The sequence below is a fragment of the Monodon monoceros genome, unplaced genomic scaffold, assembly GCF_005190385.1.
Source record: "Monodon monoceros isolate NGI ecotype Baffin Bay Population unplaced genomic scaffold, NGI_Narwhal_1 Super_Scaffold_22, whole genome shotgun sequence".
Classification (NCBI taxonomy): domain Eukaryota; kingdom Metazoa; phylum Chordata; class Mammalia; order Artiodactyla; family Monodontidae; genus Monodon; species Monodon monoceros.
In genome coordinates, this window is record NW_021703779.1 from 56,708,083 (window position 1) to 56,728,549 (window position 20,467).

The 20,467-nt window shown below is 37.4% G+C and overlaps 1 protein-coding gene across 1 annotated transcript in view; it reads right to left on the minus strand.

The window, feature by feature from the left end:
• The window catches only part of OPHN1 (oligophrenin 1), a 606,300-nt gene that overhangs the window by 323,661 nt on the left and 262,172 nt on the right, over window positions 1–20,467 (minus strand). Inside the window, exon 5 of the mRNA XM_029240840.1 lies at window positions 13,570–13,641. Coding sequence (XP_029096673.1) covers window positions 13,570–13,641 — 72 coding nt within the window. The remainder of the gene's footprint in view (window positions 1–13,569; window positions 13,642–20,467) is intronic.

A 20,467-nucleotide genomic window follows, 5' to 3' on the forward strand; every position in this document is an offset into this window, starting at 1 on the left:
AACTAATATTGTCCTGTTTAAAAAGAAATATTACCCCCAAAAATCCCCTATATAAAACAGATCCAAAGAAAACTGCTGTGCCTGAAGTAGAGAATTAGGAGCCCCAATCAAAAGTTTCCCCCTGGGAAAAAACCTCCGATAGAGATGATACCTGTGACATCACCTGGCCCATGATTCCATGCTAGGAAAGTGAACCATCTGACAGCCACTTATAAGCTATTGTATAACAGAAGCTAGTGCCCAAGGTATCACAGATTGGCTAATCTGATGGGAACTGTTGTCTTTATGAAATGACTCAGTTACAAAATAGCCTTCTGAGATTCATATTATTGAAAGATCCTGTCTACTGGGGCCTAATCACCCAAGTTGAACTAACAACAGATGTGACTGGCCTGTAAATGAACTCTGCAAACAGGGCAACTTGCATAAGCCACCAAAACCATCCCTGAACAGCAGCTCAAAATCTGTCCATACAGGAGTAACAGGAGATTATCGAGTATCAAAAGTCACTCCCCATCATGCTTGCCCCATCACTTTTCCACAAATTACACATAAGACATTTATTATTTCAAGAGTTTGTAGCATCAGTGTAATTTGAAGAGGATAATCCCATTTGAACAACAGGATGAGTTTACTCAGAATGTGTCCCTTCTTACTTCCCAGAACTCTTATTCTACATCTTTTTTTTTGTTTGTTTCTATGACAAAAAGACAACTACCACATCCTGCAGAGCCAGACAGAGATCTAAACACCTAATGACATGAAATCTCTCCATATACCAGTAGTCACCTGGGAAACAGTCATTGCCCCTACCCCTCTCTTTCTGCCTCATTCATAAATTTCTTTTCTGAATTTTTAAAATCAGAGTAAATCCATCATCAATGGGATAATTTCATGGGGAATATTCTATTCTCCCTGTTTTGCGGGCAGTAATAACAATGATGATGAGGAGGAGGAAGAGGACGGCAGTGACGACCACAGGAAACACTTATTTAACACTTATTATTGCCAGGTGCTGTTCTAAGAACTTTATATATGTTAAATAATTTAATTAATTCTAAATCTATGTATATATAATTTTCTTCAAATGCTGCCTCCGGTTCATTTTAGACCCAGAGAGCCTATGCAACGGCAGGAGCTCTCTACCAAAGGTAGCTACTTTGACTAGTTCAGTGCTATCAAATAGAAATAAAATGCAAACCACATCTATAAATTTTAAATTTTCTAGTAACATTAAAAAAGGAAACACAGGTGAAATTAACTTGTGGAGCTTAAGAATAGAACAGCCATCTTAGGCTGGGGAGGTCCTTTCAAGATAAGAAAATAGCACCCTCCCCGCAAGTGAAATTACCAGCAGTCAAAAGCAGTTGGCATTCCAGGAAAATTGAGATACAACACACGCAGCCCAAACAACCATATGGGTGGAACATTAACCTAAGGGTGACCAGAATGGAACATAAAAGAAGCCCAGTTTCTCTCCCCTGGGGCAGACCCCCTCTTGGTCTCATATGGTGCTCCCTTGCAGTGTACTCAAAAAATGTCACTTTCTACACTCGCTTCTAACTCAGAAAATACTTTTACCAACTGCATTGCCAGCCCCAACACTGCACTCTGTGGCAAACTTAATATATATTTTATTTAACCCAATATTTTGAAAATAGTCTCATTTCAACATGTAATCAATATAAAATACTGAGATATTTTACATTTTTCATACTATGTTCAAAACTGAGTACATTCCAAACACAATACTATGAGATTAGAAATCAATTACAGGAAAAAAATAACTATAAAAAAACATATGGAGTCTAAAAAATATGACACTAAACAACCAATGGATCACTGAGGAACTGAAAGAGGAACTCAAAAAATACCTAGAGGCAAATGACAATGAAAACATGATGATCCAAAACCTATAAGACACAGCAAAAGCAGTTCTTAGAGGGAAGTTTACAGCAATAAAATCTTACCTCAGGAAAAAAGAAAACTCTCAAATAAACATCCTGCCCTTACAGTTAAAGCAACTGGAGAAAGAAGAACAAACAAAACCAAAAGTTATTAGAAGGAAATAAATCAAAGCTCAGAGCAGAAATAAATAAAATAGAGACAAAGACAACAATAGCAAGGATCAATGAAACTAAAATCTGGTTTGCTGAGAAGATAAAAAAAATTGGTAAACTTTTAGCCAGACTCATCAAGAAAAAAAGGGAGAGGACTAAAATCAATAAAAATAGAAATGAAAAAGGAGAAGTTACAACTGACACCACAAAAATTCAAAGGATGTTAAAAGACAACTACAAGCAAATATACGCCAGTGAAATGGACCACGTAGAAGAAATGAACAAATTCTTAGAGAGGTACAACCTTCCAAGACTGAACCAGGAAGAAATAGAAAATATGAACAGATCAGTCACAAGTACTGAAATTGAAACTGTGATTTAAAAACTTCCAACAAACAAAAGTCCAGGACCAAATGGACTCTAGGCGAATTCTATCAAACATTTAGAGAAGAGTTAACACCTATACTTCTGAAACTATTCCAAAAAAATAGCAGAGCAAGGAAGACTCCCAAGCTCATGCTACGAGGACACCATCACCCTGATACCAAAACCAGACAGAGATATCACACAAAAAGAATATTATGGGCCAGTATCACTGATGAACATAGATCCAAAAATCCTCACCAAAATACTAGCAAATCGAATCAACATTTTGAAAGGATCATATACCATGACCAAGCGGGACTTATCCCAGGGATGCAAGAATTCTTCAGTATATGCAAATAAATCAATGTGATAAACTATATTAACAAATTAAAGAATAAAAACCATATGACCATGTGAATAGATACAGAAAAAGATGTTGACACACATAAACACCGATTTATGATAAAAACTCTCCAGAAAGTGGGCATAGAGGGAACCAACATCAACATAATAAAGGCTATATATGACAAACCCACAGCAAATATTATTCTCAGTGGTGAAAACAAAGTATTTCCTCTAAAATCAGGATCAAGACAAGGGTCCCCACTTTCGCCACTATTATTCAACATAGTTTTGGAAGCCCTAGCCATGGCAATCAGAGAAGAAAAGGAAATAAAAGGAATCCAAATTGACAAAGAAGAAGTAAAACTGTCACTGTTTGCAGATGACATTATACTATATATAGAAAATCCTAAAGATTCCAACAGAAAACTACTAAAGCTCATCAATGAATTTAGTAAAGCTGCAGGATACAAAATTAATACACAGAAATCTCTTGCAATCCTATACACTAACAAGGAAATATCAGAAAAATAAATTAAGGAAACAATCCCATTTACCATTGTAACAAAAATAATAAAATACCTAGGAATAAACCTAGCTTCTGCTCCATGGCCCGGGGGTTGGGGACCCCTGCTCTATGACATAAATCATCAAGATCTTTTGACCCACCTCATAGAATAATGAAATTAAAAACAAAAATAAACAAATGGGACCTAATTAAAATCAAAAGATTTTGCACAGAATAGGAAAACATGAACAAAACAAAAAGACAACCCACAGAATGGGAGAAAATATTTGCCAATGAAGCGTCTGAGAAGGGATTAATCTCCAAAATATACAAATAGCTCATGCAGCTCAATATCAAAAAAACAATAACACACACCAAAAAATGGGCCAGAGAACTAATTAGACATTTCTCCAAAGAAGACATACAGATGGCATATGAAAAATGCTCAACATCACTAATTACTAGAGAAATGCAAATAAAATCTACAGTGAGGTATCACCACACAATGGCCAGAACGGTCATCAAAAAATCTACTAACAATAAATGCTGGAGAGGGTGCGGAGAAAAGGGAACCCTCTTGCACTGTTGGCGGGGTTGTAAATTGGTACAGCCACTATGGTGAACATTATGGAGGTTCCTTAAAAAACTAAAAATAGAATTACCATACGACCCAGCAATCCCACTCCGAGGCAAATCCACGGAGAAAACCATAATTCGAAAAGATGCATGCACTGTGATGTTCACTGCAGAACTATATACAATAGCCAGGACATGGAAGCAACCTAAATGTTGACAGAGAAATGGATAAAGAAGATGTGGTACATTTATACTATGGAATATAACTCAGCTGTAAAAAAAAAAAAAAAAACACAAAATAATGCCATTTGCAGCAACATAGATGGACCCAGAGACTGTCATATTGAGAAGTAAGTCAGACAGAGAAGGACAAATACATGATATTTCTTATATGTGGAATTTAAAAAAATGGTACAAATGAACTTCTTTACAAAACAGAAATAGAGTTACAGATGTAGAAAACAATCATAGGGTTATCACCGGTGAAAGAGGGAGAGGGACAAATTAGGATTGAGATTGACAATATGCACACTAGTGTACATAAAATAGATAACTAATAAGGATGTACTGTATAGCACAGGAAACTCTACTCAATACTCTCTAATGAGCTATATGGGAAAAGAATCTAAAAAAGAGTGGATATATGTATATATATAACTGATTCATTTCACTATATAGCAGAAAGTAACACAGCATTGTAAATTATACTCCAATAAAATTTTATTTTTAAAAATCGACTGCATATTTTAATTTGTGGCTCACCAAATTCTGACTAGCTAATTTGTACATCTCAATAGATGCACGTTTAGTTAATTACCTTTAGAATCTCAAACAGAATATTAGATTATGAGTTATTTGCCCATTGTTCTTTATGTACATATGAGAAAACGGAGGCCCAGGGAGAAGTGCTATCTCTCATACACTGAAAGGAGACATAGACTTACAACCAGGAGAACTGAATTCATATACAAGCTCTGTCACTTCCTTGTCGAGTGACCTTAGACGCCACAGGTCACTGAACCTTAGTTTCCTCATCTCTAAACAAGGGATAATAACCTGTACTTTACAGGGTTGTCCGGGGCTTCAGGTGAAAACATATAATTATATTTGTAAGGGTCTAACAAAGCACATACCAGTAAAATCACAGATCCAGCTAGCAGCAGTGTATCAGTCTGGGGGCATCAGTCTAGGCCTAGTCAAGAGGTAGAAACCAGTATAAAGAATTACTGAACTACAAAATTATTAAACTAAAATAAACTAACCATAAGATATAAGGAAACTATATATGGTACCCTAAGGCTGAAGGAAGGTACTCAAAGAAGGACAAATGTGGAAGGGGTTCAGATCTCATTGGAAAAGGTATAATCGAAGTCACTGAACAGCAGAGAAGTTTGCTGTTTTGGCCTGGTAGTCCACAGTCACTAAGTAAGCAGGAGGCAAGTCCAGAGGGCGGGTGGGAAGCAGAGAATCAGCAACCAGTGAAGCAGATAGAGAGGATGGGAACACTCTAGGTTTCAGGAAAGTTTCACAGGGCCAGTAGGAACCTTCCAGAGCACAAGCAGACGGTAATGGTGGCTGGCAGAGGAAGCAGAGAGCAGCACCTCTGTTATAAACCTTCAGTCAGCAGGTAGTCTATGTGGGGGTCCTACAGAAGGAAGCTCAAGGATAGCATGAGTGGAAAAGCCTTCAGGGACAGACATATATTGAAAGACCTATAGAAAGGTTATCACCAGGCCAGGTGGAGGTTTCAAGGTCATTGAGGGACCCTGTATTGTGGGTGTATGGCTGGATCAGAGCCCCACTGGATATCTCACTCCCTCTCTACCAACCCACCTATGTAGCAGCTAGAAACTACAGGACAATCCCTCCTCCTACAATATCCCTCCAGCACCCTCTACTGAGAATGCTTAATATCTTTCTTATAGTAAAAGAGAGATGCTTAAAGGATTTCTGTCCATTTTAACAGAACAGGTATTGAAGATGGTTGGAGCTAAGAGGCCATAAATTGATAACATACAGGGGTAGACTGGAAGTTACAGTTTCTAGTACATAGCTCAGTGCTTTTTCTACTACCTTAAATTTCACAACTGGGAGAATTCTAGACAGTTTCTTGAAAACTACTCTCACACTGAGCTGTTTACCTTCCTTATAGGTGTGCAGGATGGTCCCACTGTTAGAGAAGTAGGAAAAAAGACCAATAGGAAGAGGGATTGGTTCAAGATGGTGGAGTAGAAGGACAGGCGCTCACTCCCTCTTGGAAGAGCACCTGAATCACAACTAACTGCTGAACAATCATTGACAGGAAGACACTGGAACTCACCAAAAAAGATATCCCCATCCAAAGACAAAGGAGAAGCCACAGTGAGATGGTAGGAGGGGCGCAATCACAACAGAATCAAATCCCATAATTGCTGGGTAGGTGACTCACAAACCGGAAAACAATTAAACCACAGAAGTCCACCCACTGGAGTGAAGGTTCTGAGCCCCACATCAGCCTTGCAAACCTGGGGGTCAGGCAACGGGAGGAGGAATTACCAGAGAATCAGACTTTGAAGGTTAGTGGGACTTGATTGCAGGACTTCAACAGGACTGGGGGAAACAGAGACTCAACTCTTGGAGGGCACACACAAAGTAGTGTGTGCATCAGGACCCAGAGGGAAGAAGCAGAAGACTGAACCAGAACAACCTGCTAGTGTTGTCGGTTCTCCTGCAGAGGCGGGGGATTGCTGCGGTTCACCACAGGGACGGGAAACTGGCAACAGGGGTTCTGGGGGTGCTCCTTGGTGTGAGCCCTCACCGAGTCAGCCAATGGCCCTACCAGGGAGCCTGTAGCCTCCAGTGCTGGGCTGTCTCAGGCGAAACAACCAACAGGGAGGGAACCCAGCCTCACCCATCAGCAGACAAGTAGATTAAAGTTTTACTGAGCTCTGCCCAGCAGAGTAACACCCAGCTCTACCCACCACCAGTCCCTCCCATCAGGAAGCTGCACAAGCCTCTTAGATAGCCTCATCTACCAGAGGGAAGACAGCAGAGGCAAGAAGAACTACAATCCTGCAGCCTGTGTAACGAAAACAACATTCACAGAAAGATAGCCAAAATGAAAAGTCAAAAGGCTATGTACCAGATGAGGGAACATGATAAAATCCCAGAAAAACTAAATGAAATGGAGATAGGCAACCTTCCAGAAAAAGAATGCAGAATAATGATAGTGAACATGATCCAGGACCTTGAAAATAGAATGGAGGCAAAGATCGAGAAGATGCAAGAAATGTTTAAAAAAGACCTAGAAGAAGTAAAGAACAAACAAACAGAGACGAACAATACAATAACTGAAAAGAAAAATAGACTAGAAAGAATCCATAGCAGAATAACAGAAGCAGAAGAATGGATAAGTGACCTGGAAGGCAGAATGGTGGAATTCATGCCATGGAACAGAATAAAGAAAAAAGAATAAAAATAAATAAAGACAGCATAAGAGACCACTGGGGCAACATTAAATGCACCAACATTTACATTATAGGGGTCCCAGAAGGAGAAGCCAGGGAGAAAGGACGTGAGAAAATATTTGAAGACATTATAATCAAAAACTTCCCTAACATGGGAAAGGAAATAGCCACCCAAGTGCAGGAAACGTAGAGAGTCCCAGGCAGGAAAAACCCAAAGAGAAACACACCGAGAAACATAGTAATCAAATTGACAAAACTTGACAAAGAAAAAGGGAAAAATGACAAATAATATACAAGGGAACTCCCATAAGGTTAACAGTTCATTTCTCAGCAGAAACTCTAAAAGCCAGAAGGGAATGGCATGATATATTTAAAGTGATGAAAGGGAAGAACCTACAGCTAAGATTGTTCTACCTGGCAAGGATCTCATTCAGATTCGAGAGAGAAATCAAAAGCTTTACAGACAAACAAAAGCTAAGAGAATTCAGCACCACCAAACCAGGTCTAAAACAAATGCTACAGGAACTTCTCCAAGAGGGAAACACAAGAGAAGAAAAGGACCTACAAAAACAAACCCAGAACAATTAACAAAAAGGCAATAGGAACATACATATCGATAATTACCTTAAATGTAAGTGGATTAAATGTGCCAACCAAAAGACACAGACTGGCTGAATGGATACAAAAACAAGACCTGTATATATGCTGTCTACAAGAGACCCACTTCAGACCTAGGGACACATACAGACTGAAAGTGAGGGGATGGAAAAAGATTCTGTGCAAATGGATATCACAAGAAAGCTGGAATAGCAATAATCATACCAGATAAAAGAGACTTTAAAATAAAGAATGTTACAATAGATAAGGAAGGACACTACATAATGATCAAGGGATCAATACAAGAAGAAGATATAACAATTATAAATATATATGCACCCAACGTAGGAGCACCTCAATACATAAGGCAAATGCTAACAGCTATGAAAGAGGAAATCGACAGTAACACAAGAATACTAGGGCACTTTTAACACCTCACTTACACCAATGGACAGATCATCCAGAAAGAAAATTAATAAGGAAACACAAGCTTTAAATTACAAAATAGACCAGATTATTTAATTGATACTTATAGGACATTCCATCTGAAAACAGCAGATTACACTTTCTTCTCAGGTGCACACAGAACATTATCCAGGATTAATCACATCTTGGGTCACTAATCAAGCCTCGGTAAATTTAAGAAAATTGAAATTGTATCAAGCATCTTTTCTGACCACAACTCTATGAGGTTAGAAATCAATCACAGGGAAAAAAACATAAAAAACACAAACACATAGAGGCTAAACAATATGTTACTAAATAACCAAGAGATCACTGAAGAAATCAAAATATACATAGAGACAAAGGACAATGAAAACACGATGATCCAAAACCTACGGGATGCAGCAAAAGCAGTTCTAAGAGGGAAGTTGATAGCAAAAAAATCCTACCTCAAGAAAGAAAAAAAAATCTCAAACAATCTAACCTTACACCTAAATGAACTAGAGAAAGAAGAACAAACAAAACCCAATGTTAGTAGAAAGAAAGAAATCATAAAGATCACAGCAGAAACAAATGAAATAGAAACAAAGAAAACAATAGCAAAGACCAATAAAACTAAAAGCTGTTTTTTTTCAGAAGGTAGACAAAATTGATAAACCTTTAGCCAGACTCATCAAGAAAAACAAGGAGAGGACTCAAATCAATAAAATTAGAAATGAATAAGTAGGAGTTACAACAGACACCACAGAAATACAAAAGCATCATAAGAGACTACTACAAGCAAGTCTACTCCAATAAAATGGACAACCTGGAAGAAACAGAAAAATTCTTAGAAAGATATAACCTTCCAAGACTGAACCAGGAAGAAATAGAAAATATGAACAGACCAATCACAAGTAGCGAAACTGAAACTGTGATTAAAACTCTTCCAACCAACAAAAGTCCGGGAACAGATGGCTTCACAGGTGAATTATATCAAACATTTAGAGAAGAGCTAACACCCATCCTTCTCAAACTCTTCCAAAAAATTGCGGAGGAAGGAACACTCCCAAACTGATTCTACGAGGCCACCATCCCCCTAATACCAAAACCAGACAGAGATACAGCAAAAAAGAAAAAATTACAGACCAGTACCACTGATGAATATAGATGCAAAAATCCTCAACAAAACACTAGCAAACAGGGTCATACACCAATTTCAATTGGGATTTATCCCAGGGATGCAAGAATTCTTCAGTATACGCTAATCAATCAATGTGATACACCATAATAACAAATTGAAGCATAAAAAACATATGATAATCTCAATATATGCAGAAAAAGCTTTTGAAAACATTCAACACCCATTTATGATAAAAGCTCTCCAGAAAGTGGGCATAAAGGAAGCCTACCTCAACATAACAAAGGCCATATACGACAAACCCACAGCAAGTATCATTCTCAACGGTGAAAAACTGAAAGTGTTTCCTCTAAGATCAGGAACAAGACAAGGATATCCACTCTTGTGACCATTATTCAACATAGTTTTGGAAGTCTTAGCCACAGCAGTCAGAGAAAAAAGATAAATAAAAGGAATCCAAATTGGAAAAGAAGAAGTAAAACTGTCACTGGAGATGACATGACACTATACATACAGAATCCTAAAGATGCCACCAGAAAACTACTAGAGCTAATCAGTGCATTTGGTAAAGTTGCAGGATACAAAATTAATACACAGAAATCTCTTGCATTCCTATACACTAACAACAAAAGGTCAGAAAGAGACATTAAGGAAACAATCCCATTCACTATTGCAACAAAAAGAATAAAATACCTAGGAATAAACATACCTAAAGAGGTAAAAGACCTGCACTCAGAAAACTATACGATACTGATGAAAGAAATCAAAGATGACACAAACAGATGGAGAGAAATACCATGTTCTTGGATTGGAAGAATCAATATTGAGAAATGACTATACTACCCAAAGCAATCTCCAGATTCAATGCAATCCCTATCAAATTACCAATGGCATTTTTTTACAGAACTAGAAAAAAAAATCTTAAAATTTATATGGAGACACAAAAGACCACGAATAGCCAAAGCAATCTTTAGGGAAAAAAACGGAGCTGGAGGAATCAGGCTCCCTGACTTCAGACTATACTACAAAGCTATGGTAATCAAGACAATATGGTACTGGCACAAACATAGAAATATAGATCAATGGAACAAGATAGAAAGCCCAGAGATAAACCCACAAACCTATGGTCAAATAATCTATGACAAAGGTGGCAAGTATGTACAATGGAGAAAAGACAGTCTCTTCAATAAATGGTGCTGGGAAAATGGACAGCTACATGGAAAAGAATTAAGTTCGAACACTCCCTAACACCATACACAAAAATAAACTCAAAATGGATTAAAGACCTAAATATAAGACTGGACACTTTAAAACTCGTAGAGGAAAACACAGGAAGAACACTCTTGGACATAAATCACAGCAAGATCTTTTTTGACCCACCTCCTGGAGTAATGGAAATAAAAACAAATATAAACAAATGGGACCTAATGAAACTTAAAAGCTTTTGCACAGCAATGGAAACTATAAACAAGGCAAAAAGACAACCTTCAGAATGGGAGATAATATTTGCAAACAAATCAACAAAGGATTAATCTCCAAAATATATAAACAGTTCACGCAGCTCAATAGTAAAGAAACACACAACCCAATCAAAAAATGGATATAAGATCTAAATAGACATTTGTCCAAAGAAAACATACAGATGGCCAAGAGGTACATGAAAAGCTGCTCAACGTCACTAATTATTAGAGAAATGCAAATCAAAAGTACAATGAGGTATCACCTCACGCCAGTTAGAATGGGCATCACCAGAAAATCTATAGACAACAAATGCTGGAGAGGGTGTGAAGGGAACCCTCTTGCATTGGTGGTGGGAAAGTAAATTGATATAGCCCCTATGGAGAACAGTATGGAGGTTCCTTGAAAAACTAAAAACAGAATTACCATATGACCCAGCAATTCTACTACTGGGCATATACCCCAAGAAAACCACAATTCAAAAAGACACATGCACCCCAATGTTCATTGCAGCACTATTTACAATAGCCAGGTCATGGAAGCAACCTAAATGCCCATTGACAGATGAATGGATAAGGAAGTTTTGGTAAATATATACAATGGAATATTACTCAGCCACAAATAGGAACGAAATTGGGTCATTTGTAGAGACGTGGATGGAGCTAGAGTCATACAGAGTGAAGTAATTCAGAAGGAGAAAAACAAATATCGTACATTAACTCATATATATGGAATCTAGAGAAATGGTACAGATGAACCACATTGCAAGGCAGAAATAGAGACACAGATGTAGAGAACAAATGTATGGAAACCAAGGGGGGAATGTAGGGGGATGAATTGGGAGATTGGGATTGACATACATATACTAACATGTATGAAATAGCTAATAAGAACCTGCTGTATAAAAAAAAATTTTTTAACGGTGCATTTTGAAAACAAAAATAGAAACATGCATGTGATCCATCAATATCACTTCAGGAATGTATCTTAAGGAGATGATTAGACAAGTTTCAAAATCTGTATGTAAAAGGATGTTCATTACAATGATTTTTATGATAGTAAAAAAAAATCAGAAAAAACCTAAATGACCAACAATTGAGAAATGCATAAATGGGTTATGGCACAGCTAGTTAATGGAATATTACATTGTATGTAGCCACTTTAAAAAAAAAAAGACTAACAGGAATTTCACCTTTCTGAGACTCAGTTTCTTCATTGGGATAGTGAATAATGTACATACTACCTCACAGGTTTACTGTAAGAATTAAGGAAGACTGAATATGTAAAATCCCCAGCCCAGGCATGGGACATAGGAATTACATAACAGAAAATTTTTTCCTTTCCCTTAGATGACATGAAGTCAACCACTGCAGCATATTCTTACTTTCATTTTTCCTATTCTCACCGGGAATGAAAGAAAACCAGATGTAAGGGTTTTCCCATCATCTGTCCTTCTTCATCCACTTAATCAGTGTTATGTTAACAACTGTCATGGCACTTAACAAGTAGCTAATTATTTTCATACCACACTTGTGGTTTTAAAGGCTCTTTTTTCCTTCAATTATACATTTTCCCAATTAAGTATTCAATGATGGACTGAGTGGAATCCAGAATTGCTGGCCTATCCAGAGAACTCACTTTGCTTGAATGCCAGTTACTCACATAATGCCATGTCAACCTGACTGATGATACCAGGCAATGGAAAGCACATCCACTAGTCTGCTCTTTCTTCTCATAACTTGCTACTTTCATAGCCTCATCCAAAATGCTTGTCAAAGTATTCCATATGATAACCACTGTGCAGTGTGTTCTTAGTCCTAAAAGGGCCAGATGCTTGGTCAAGAATCTACATTTAGTTCTGATAGGCTGTCTTGGTCACATGTTACATACATACTGGAGCTTACAAGATAGGCCTACACCTAGTTGTAAAGAATAAACTTGACAATTATTCATACCCCTTCATGAGACACTGGGGAATCAGAGAGATCCATGGGAACTGACATTATCTGGTACAATGCTGCCCTGTCCAATACAGTAGCCACTAGCCACATGTGACTCACTGAGCATTTGAAATGCGACCAGCATGACTGAGAAACTGAGTTGTTAATTTTATTTTCTTTATATAGCTTGTGGCTACCATATTGGACAGCATAGATCTAGACTATAGTTTAATGGAAGAATGTGGGATTTGAAGCTAAATAGATTCTCAGGTTTAAATCTTGTCAACTGTTAATTACTAACTATATAGCTATAACTTTGATCATGTTCTTTATCTAGTTCAAACCTCAGTTGCATGATTTGTAAAATGCGGATAATACCAGAACCTCACAGGGTTGTTTTGATTAGAGAATGAACGTAAAACACCTAGCCCGGGGCTCATCACATGGTAAGTCACCTTTAAATAATAGCTATTTATCAAGCTCCCCATTTTCCATATGGAGAAACTGAAACTCCAAAAGAAATGTCTTGTCCACAGTTATAGAGCTAGTTGGAAGCACAGTCAGGAGCCAAATCCAGATTGTCTCACATTTTTTGATAATGAGTTTTCCTATAGAGACGAATCCTCCTCGCCCCTGAAGAGTGAAGGGTGGTAGCCCAAACAACTACTCAACTGCTATAAAAAAGTATCTTATACATGTAGAGAAAATGTACCTTTGTGAAGCCTATTTGTTCCTTCCGGAAATTTTCCAGGGGTTTGATCAGCAAATCACTAGCATTGTGTACCTAGAGAAAAAGAAAGAACACGCAAAATAACTTGTAGATTAGCAAGGTTCAGATTCAACATTCATTGTTACTAGGGTATTTCCTTGTAATACACCATCCTGCAAAACGTTAACTAGTTTGCTGGTTTGTTGAGTTTTGTTACTGTGTTTCCCATATTGGTCTTTTAAAATCAAATGCTTTGACGATTACCTTAAGTGAATACCATGGGAGATAGCACAGGGGAGCATTTTTCTCAAGGACAAGAGCCCTTCCTGTGGGGGAGAAGATGAGAGTGTGGGTTCTCCAGTCATAGAGACCAGGGTTCAAATTCCAGCTGTGACACTTAAGGTAATTTGCCACTCCAAACCTTTGTCAAATAGGATCATCACAGCACCTATCTTGTAGACAAAGTACCTAGCACAGAGTAAACACTCATTGTGGAAACTGGGAAGGAGTCAGAGAAACCACCCGATTTCTTGAATTCTAAGATTCCTATTTTAACATTTCTGAAATCACCATGCATCATAGTTTGTCAGTGTTTTCCCTTCTTAGCAGCACATAAAATAATGACTCATCTAACAATCAATGACATCTTGGATTTAATGAGGGAATTACTCCCTAACCCTGGAGCAGTTGAGTAACTGACCTAGCTTTATGCAAACTGGTTTATGAAGAAATGTTAAAGTGAACATTTCGCTTAAATTAACAAAGGTTTCAAAAACTCTTCTGGGTCCTTGCTACTCAAAATATGGCCCACTAACCAGCAGCAGCAGCATCACCTGGGATCTTGTTAGAAATGCAGAATCTCAGCCTCCACCCCAGACCTATCAAATAAGAATCCTTCTTTTAACAAGGGCCCTAGGTAATTTGTGTGTACACTCAAGTTTTAAAAGCACTGTTCTAGCTTTTTAATTTGTTTTAAGTTGGAGCTATTGGTATAATTAGACATTTGGATTCATTTCCTTAACTACTCACCAAAACTTTATTCTTGCATTAAAAATATAATGGCAAATTGGGATTAAGTTGATGCTTTCAAATCTTTCAATATTTATGATGTGTCTGGGAATTAATATAACTGTACATGGAAATCAAAATCTGTGAAAATCAGAGATAACATTAATACCAAAGTTGGAGAGGTGTGGAATCAAGTTTTAATTTGAAAAAGTAAACTTTTCCTCCTTAAAAAAAATCAAATGCTGTGAGAGGAAATGAAAGAAGGAATATTAGGGGCATTTCTCTGTAACTTTACTGGTAGTCTGATCTGAGTTTTTAATCGATAAATATCCAGGGTCATGCCCAGAAACAGACACAGGAAGCCTGAAGTATATGTGGAAAAGAGAAGAGAAAAGGAAGGGAAAATACATGAAAAGGCCAATTGCACCAAGTGCAAATCATTTCATGGGAAGCAAATGAGTTAGCAGGAATAGCATCAGGAAAAATCCCAGTATAAATCGTTTCCAGCCCTGCCCTGGTGTGTCATAAAACCAGAACATTTCCCTCAGAACTAGGAGTGTATTACAGCATCACAGAGAATACTGGATCAGGCCTTCTAACAACCTAACTGTAAGTTCAGAACCTGACAGGAACAGCCTGTCCAGGTACTAAAAATATTGGCATTAATATGGTGTTGAAAATATAAAAACATCATATCCAAATTGAATCCCTTGCACAGTGGGCAGGTAGAGACATACAAAGCTTTGTCTTCATGTAAACCTCTTGGGAGATTTCATCTATCCAACGCAACAAGTGGGGTTTGTTTCTTCAGAGGTGCAAATTAGCTGCAATTTAATTTTGATCCATTACAAGACAAGAAAATGAGGTACTGGCTTCGTTATCAGAAGAGACAAAGTGTCAGTAAGACAAGATATGTCTTTATAACAAAAATAGAATAGAGAGTAGAAAGCCAGTTTTGACCAGTTCTGTATTCTCCAGAGTAAGAAGCAATTTTTAAACTACCAACAAAAAGCAACACGAATTGAGGCATTAATACATATTGTATCCAAGTCCTACAGGCACTTTGGACCTCTTATTTTCTATCCAGGTATGATTCAACATTCAACTAAATGGGCAAACTCTCACCCAATCAAAGCTCCATGATATCAAAAATAGACACCAGTGACTATCCTTGATTGAAAACAATAATTCTCTTACTAAAAGTACCAGCCTGTCTCCTTTGCCCAATACACTCTACATTTCCATGGATTGTGAATTATGTGCTATCAACTTTGTGTACCCACCTGGAAATAAACTAAGTTATTGGTGTCATAGATTACATACAGGGAATAATTTTTCTTCTTTACTATTGTGGAAGTTTTAAAACATGGACACAAATTCTATGATACTCCTCACATTGAGAAGGAAGGTCTCCATCCCCTCTACCTTGAATATGAGTAGGTTTGTTACTGCTTTGAACAAACACAGTACAGCAGAAGGGATACTACATGACATCCCAGGCTAGGTCATAAAAGGCCAGTAACTTCCACCTGGTTCCCTTGGAACACTCCTCATGAGCCCTGAGGCACAATATAAAAAGTTGGACTACCCTGGGACTACCAAGCTAGAGAGACCAAATGTAGACATTCTTGTCAAAAGACCCGCTGAGCCCAGCCTTGCAGTCATCTCACTAAGGTGCCGGATATGTGAGTGAAGCTATTTTGGACCCTCCATATCACCCCACCTCCAAGGTGAATACCACCACATAGAGCAGAAGAATCTCTGAGCTGACCCCTGCATGAATTCCTGACCCACAAAATCATGAGATAAAATTAAATAGTTTAAGTCACCATGTTTTGGAATAGGGTGTTATGTAGCAATAGATAATTAGAAAAACTATTTCCAGTTTCACGAAGATAACACAAAAGTAGCCAATTGGGAAACCTTGAGGAAGTTTGTCTTTGAATAAGAAGTGAACATGCCACTTCTAAAGAGAGTAATATGTGTCAAGCCTCTGTATGGATATTCAGCTGAGCCCTTGCATATGCAGGCACCCCAAGGATGGTACAGGTGCCAGTTTTTCATGTTCCACAGGGGATTTTCTTGCATAAGTAAGTGTGCCAGTAACTTCTCACAGAGTTCATAGGGCTACTATTTTTACGTTTGGCCCTGTCCCAGTCTAGAAAAGTAGCACATGGTTCACTTAAATTGGAGTCGAGAGTTTTCCTTAATTGCATTGGAAATACTGTTCCATGTCTCCTACAACACAAATAGATTCTCTGAACCTTTTCCTCTCTTTAACATTCATTGGTTATTATACTAATTTCTGCCAGAACATAGAGCTAGAAATGTAGGAAAATGTCGCACTGAGGATTGGCTCTTTTTTCTTTCCCATTCAGCTTTACCTTTAGATTCCTTAGAAATCTAACAATTACTCAGAAAAGCCCTTTTAAGTAAACTTGGTCTTTACTCCCTTTCTTATCACTGCATTCATTTTGTGAGCTCTCTAGGACAAAAGCTCCTGCCTACTATATCACAGTAGAAGCCCCAGCATAAGTGACATTCTAAACACATTAGTGAGTTTATCTAAAATCTGGTTCTGATTGAATAAAACCAAACTAGATAGGCCACTTACTAAAATAGAGATGGCATTCAATCTATTAGTGAAGAATTGCTCAGGAATCTTTGATGGTTAACCAATTACCAAAAGAAGGCATTGAGGGTACACTGTTTTAGGTCATTCTTGGCAGTCCTCAAAGAAAGACCTTGCCATTGCCAACAGAGTCCCCTTCAGAGTTAGAAAGGAATCTAGGCAAGCCTCTTATCATTAATCATAGAGAAAGTCTGTTACCCAGACATTTAAAGGCCACTTTCAGAGGTACTACAACCTCCCCCACTGTACTTTTTAAGAAATAAAAGTGGGGATGCTCCTCTTCATTTATTCCCTCCATAGTTTCTTCAACAATTTAAAATTCACTATGAGAATGACTAGACACCTACAGTTGTCACATGCTAGGGCTATGAGCTTCCTTCATGTTCTACTAAAGCTTCTTTGGGCCTCTTTTTATAGAAATTATAGAAAGCTGTTTAACATCTACCATATTGAGGTACAGGAGTCCTTCTACCACAGTTCCAGGAAATGAGAGAGGTGCAGTCAAGAACGATCCCTGGCATGTTGTAAAAGGCCTTAATTGAGCCTAACCTACACAGCATTCCTGTAATTAAATAGGAAATAGGGAGCCAATACTCAAGACATGACTGAAGAATTGAGGGAACAAAAGGGCAGAACATAATTAAAGACAGAAGAAAATGAGTCAGTCCTGTGGAAAACAGCCAGCAATTATGGTGAGAAAAACATCTCAAAAGGTGAATCCTTCTTCAATATTTTAGAGCTTTGTAATCGGGTAAGTAAAAGAGATCAAGAAACAACTAGGGCTGAAGAGTTGTACAGCTGACATTTCTAGTGGTATCTGAATGAAATAGGGGTGAATGTCTTTGAGATCAACATTGGTAGCAGTCCACAAACTCTTATAACAGAAGAAAATATTTAGTAGAGTGTGGATTAGCTAGTGGGGCATCTAACAGGCTCTGGGAAAACTACCCATATTGGCCTCTCTTAACTATCACTATAAGCAAATCTCTTAAATGAAGAAAATTCCCAAGTCAAATTTCCACAAGCCAAATCTTGGGGGCAACAAAAGATAACTAGAAACATTTATATAATCAGTGCTTTTTGCTATTATAAAACACTACCATATTCATTTTATCATTTGGAGTACTTACAACAAACTTAGAAGATGGGAATTTTTTCTCATTCTACATATAAAGAAAGAGAGACTAGAAGAAATAAAGTGATTAGTGTGAAGTCACAAATAAGTTAGTGGCACAGCCACTATTAGCACCTAAAGATCTAATTTCCCAGATTTATGGGCCCTGCCTTCAATCCTAACTCTCTAGGAGCTGAGATGAAATGGTAGCAGTATTCTGAGAAGCCAGTACCACCCCGTTGAAAAGGAAGAGTGATTACAGATTAAAGAACTCTTGCTATTGGAATAAATGGGTTTAACAAAACTGAGTTGCCAATACAAAGTCATCCAATGAGAGAAAGGGAAGATAGACCACTTTGTTGTCCTTAACATTGTTTCCACTTGACCCACATGCTCCTAATAAAAATAAATATTGACCAACATAGGTACTTCCACATTTAAGTCTCAGCTAGCTCTGGTGTGTGGCCAAGGACCTTCATTTTTAACAATTTCCCAGGTGACACTGGTGGTACAAGTCCAGGGACCACCAAAAAGTTTACTTATTCAACTGTTAAAATAGAGTTCACAAAAAATATAAATATTTAGGAATAAATCTAACAAAATATGTATAAGATCATTATGAGGAAACTATAAAACTCTGAAGAAAGAAATCAAAGAAGGTCTAAATAAATGGGAGAGATAACCCATGTTCACAAATAGTAAGACAATATTTTTAAGATGTCAGTTTGTCCCATCTATAGATTCAATGCAATTCCAATCAAAATTCCAGCAATTTGTTTTGTGGATATTGATAAACAGGTTCTGAAGTTCATACCCTACTTCAAGACTTACTACAAAGTTACAGTAATCAAGATAGTGTGGTATTGGTCCATAACATTTTTCACAGAACAAGAACAAATAATCCTAAAATTTATATGGACCCACAAAAGACCCAGAATTGCCAAAGCAATCCTGAGCAAAAAGAACAAAGCTGGAGGTATAAACCATCCAGACTTCAGACAACATTACAAACCTACAGTAATCAAAGCAGCATGGTATTGGCACAAAAGTAGATATATGTATCAATGGAAAAGAACAGAGAGCCCAGAAATAAATCCACAGACATATGGTCAATTAATCTATGACAAAGTACGCAAGAATATACAATGGAGAAAATACAGTCTCTTCAACAAGTGGTGTTGGGAAAGCTGGACAGCTATGTAAATCAATTAAATTAGAACACTCCCTCACACCATATACAAAAATAAACACAAAGTGTTTTAAAGACCTAAATATGACATGGCACTATAAAATTTCCAGATGAGAACATAGGCAAAACATTCTCGGACATGAATCATAGTGATATTTTCTTAGATCAATCTCTCAAAGCAAAAGAAATAAAAGCAAAAATAAACAAATGGGATCTAATGAAACTTAAAAGTTTTTGCACAGCAAAGGAAACCATTGGCAAAATGAAAAGACAACCTACGGAATAGGAGAGAATATTTGCAAACAATGTGATCGACAAGGAGTTAACATCCAAACTATACAAACAGCTCATACAACTTAATACCAAAAGAAAATTAAAAACTGAACAAAAGACATAAATAGACATTTCTCCAAAGACATACAGATGGCCAACAGTCACAAGAAGAGATGCTCAGCATCACAAATTATTAGAGAAATGCAAATCAAAACCACAATGAGGTATCACCTCACACTGGTCAGAATGGCCATCATTAAAAAGTCTACAAATAATAAATGCTGGAGAAGATGAGGAGAAAAGGGAACCCTCACACACTGTTGGTGGGAATGTAAATTGGTGCAGTGACCATGGAAAACAGTATGAAGGCTCCTTAAAAAACTAAAAATAGAGCTACCATATGATCCAGCAATCACACTCCTGTGCATATATCCAGAAAAAAATTAAAACTTTAAGTTGAAGAGATACATGCACCCCAAGTTTCACAGTGGCACTATTTACAATAGCCAAGACATGGAAACAACCCAAGTGCCCATCAACAGATGATTGGCTTAAGAAGATGTGATACATACATACATACATATATATATATATATATATATACACACATATCAATATACACACACATATATATTTATATATAAACATACACATAATGGAATATTACTCAGCCATAAAAAGGAAT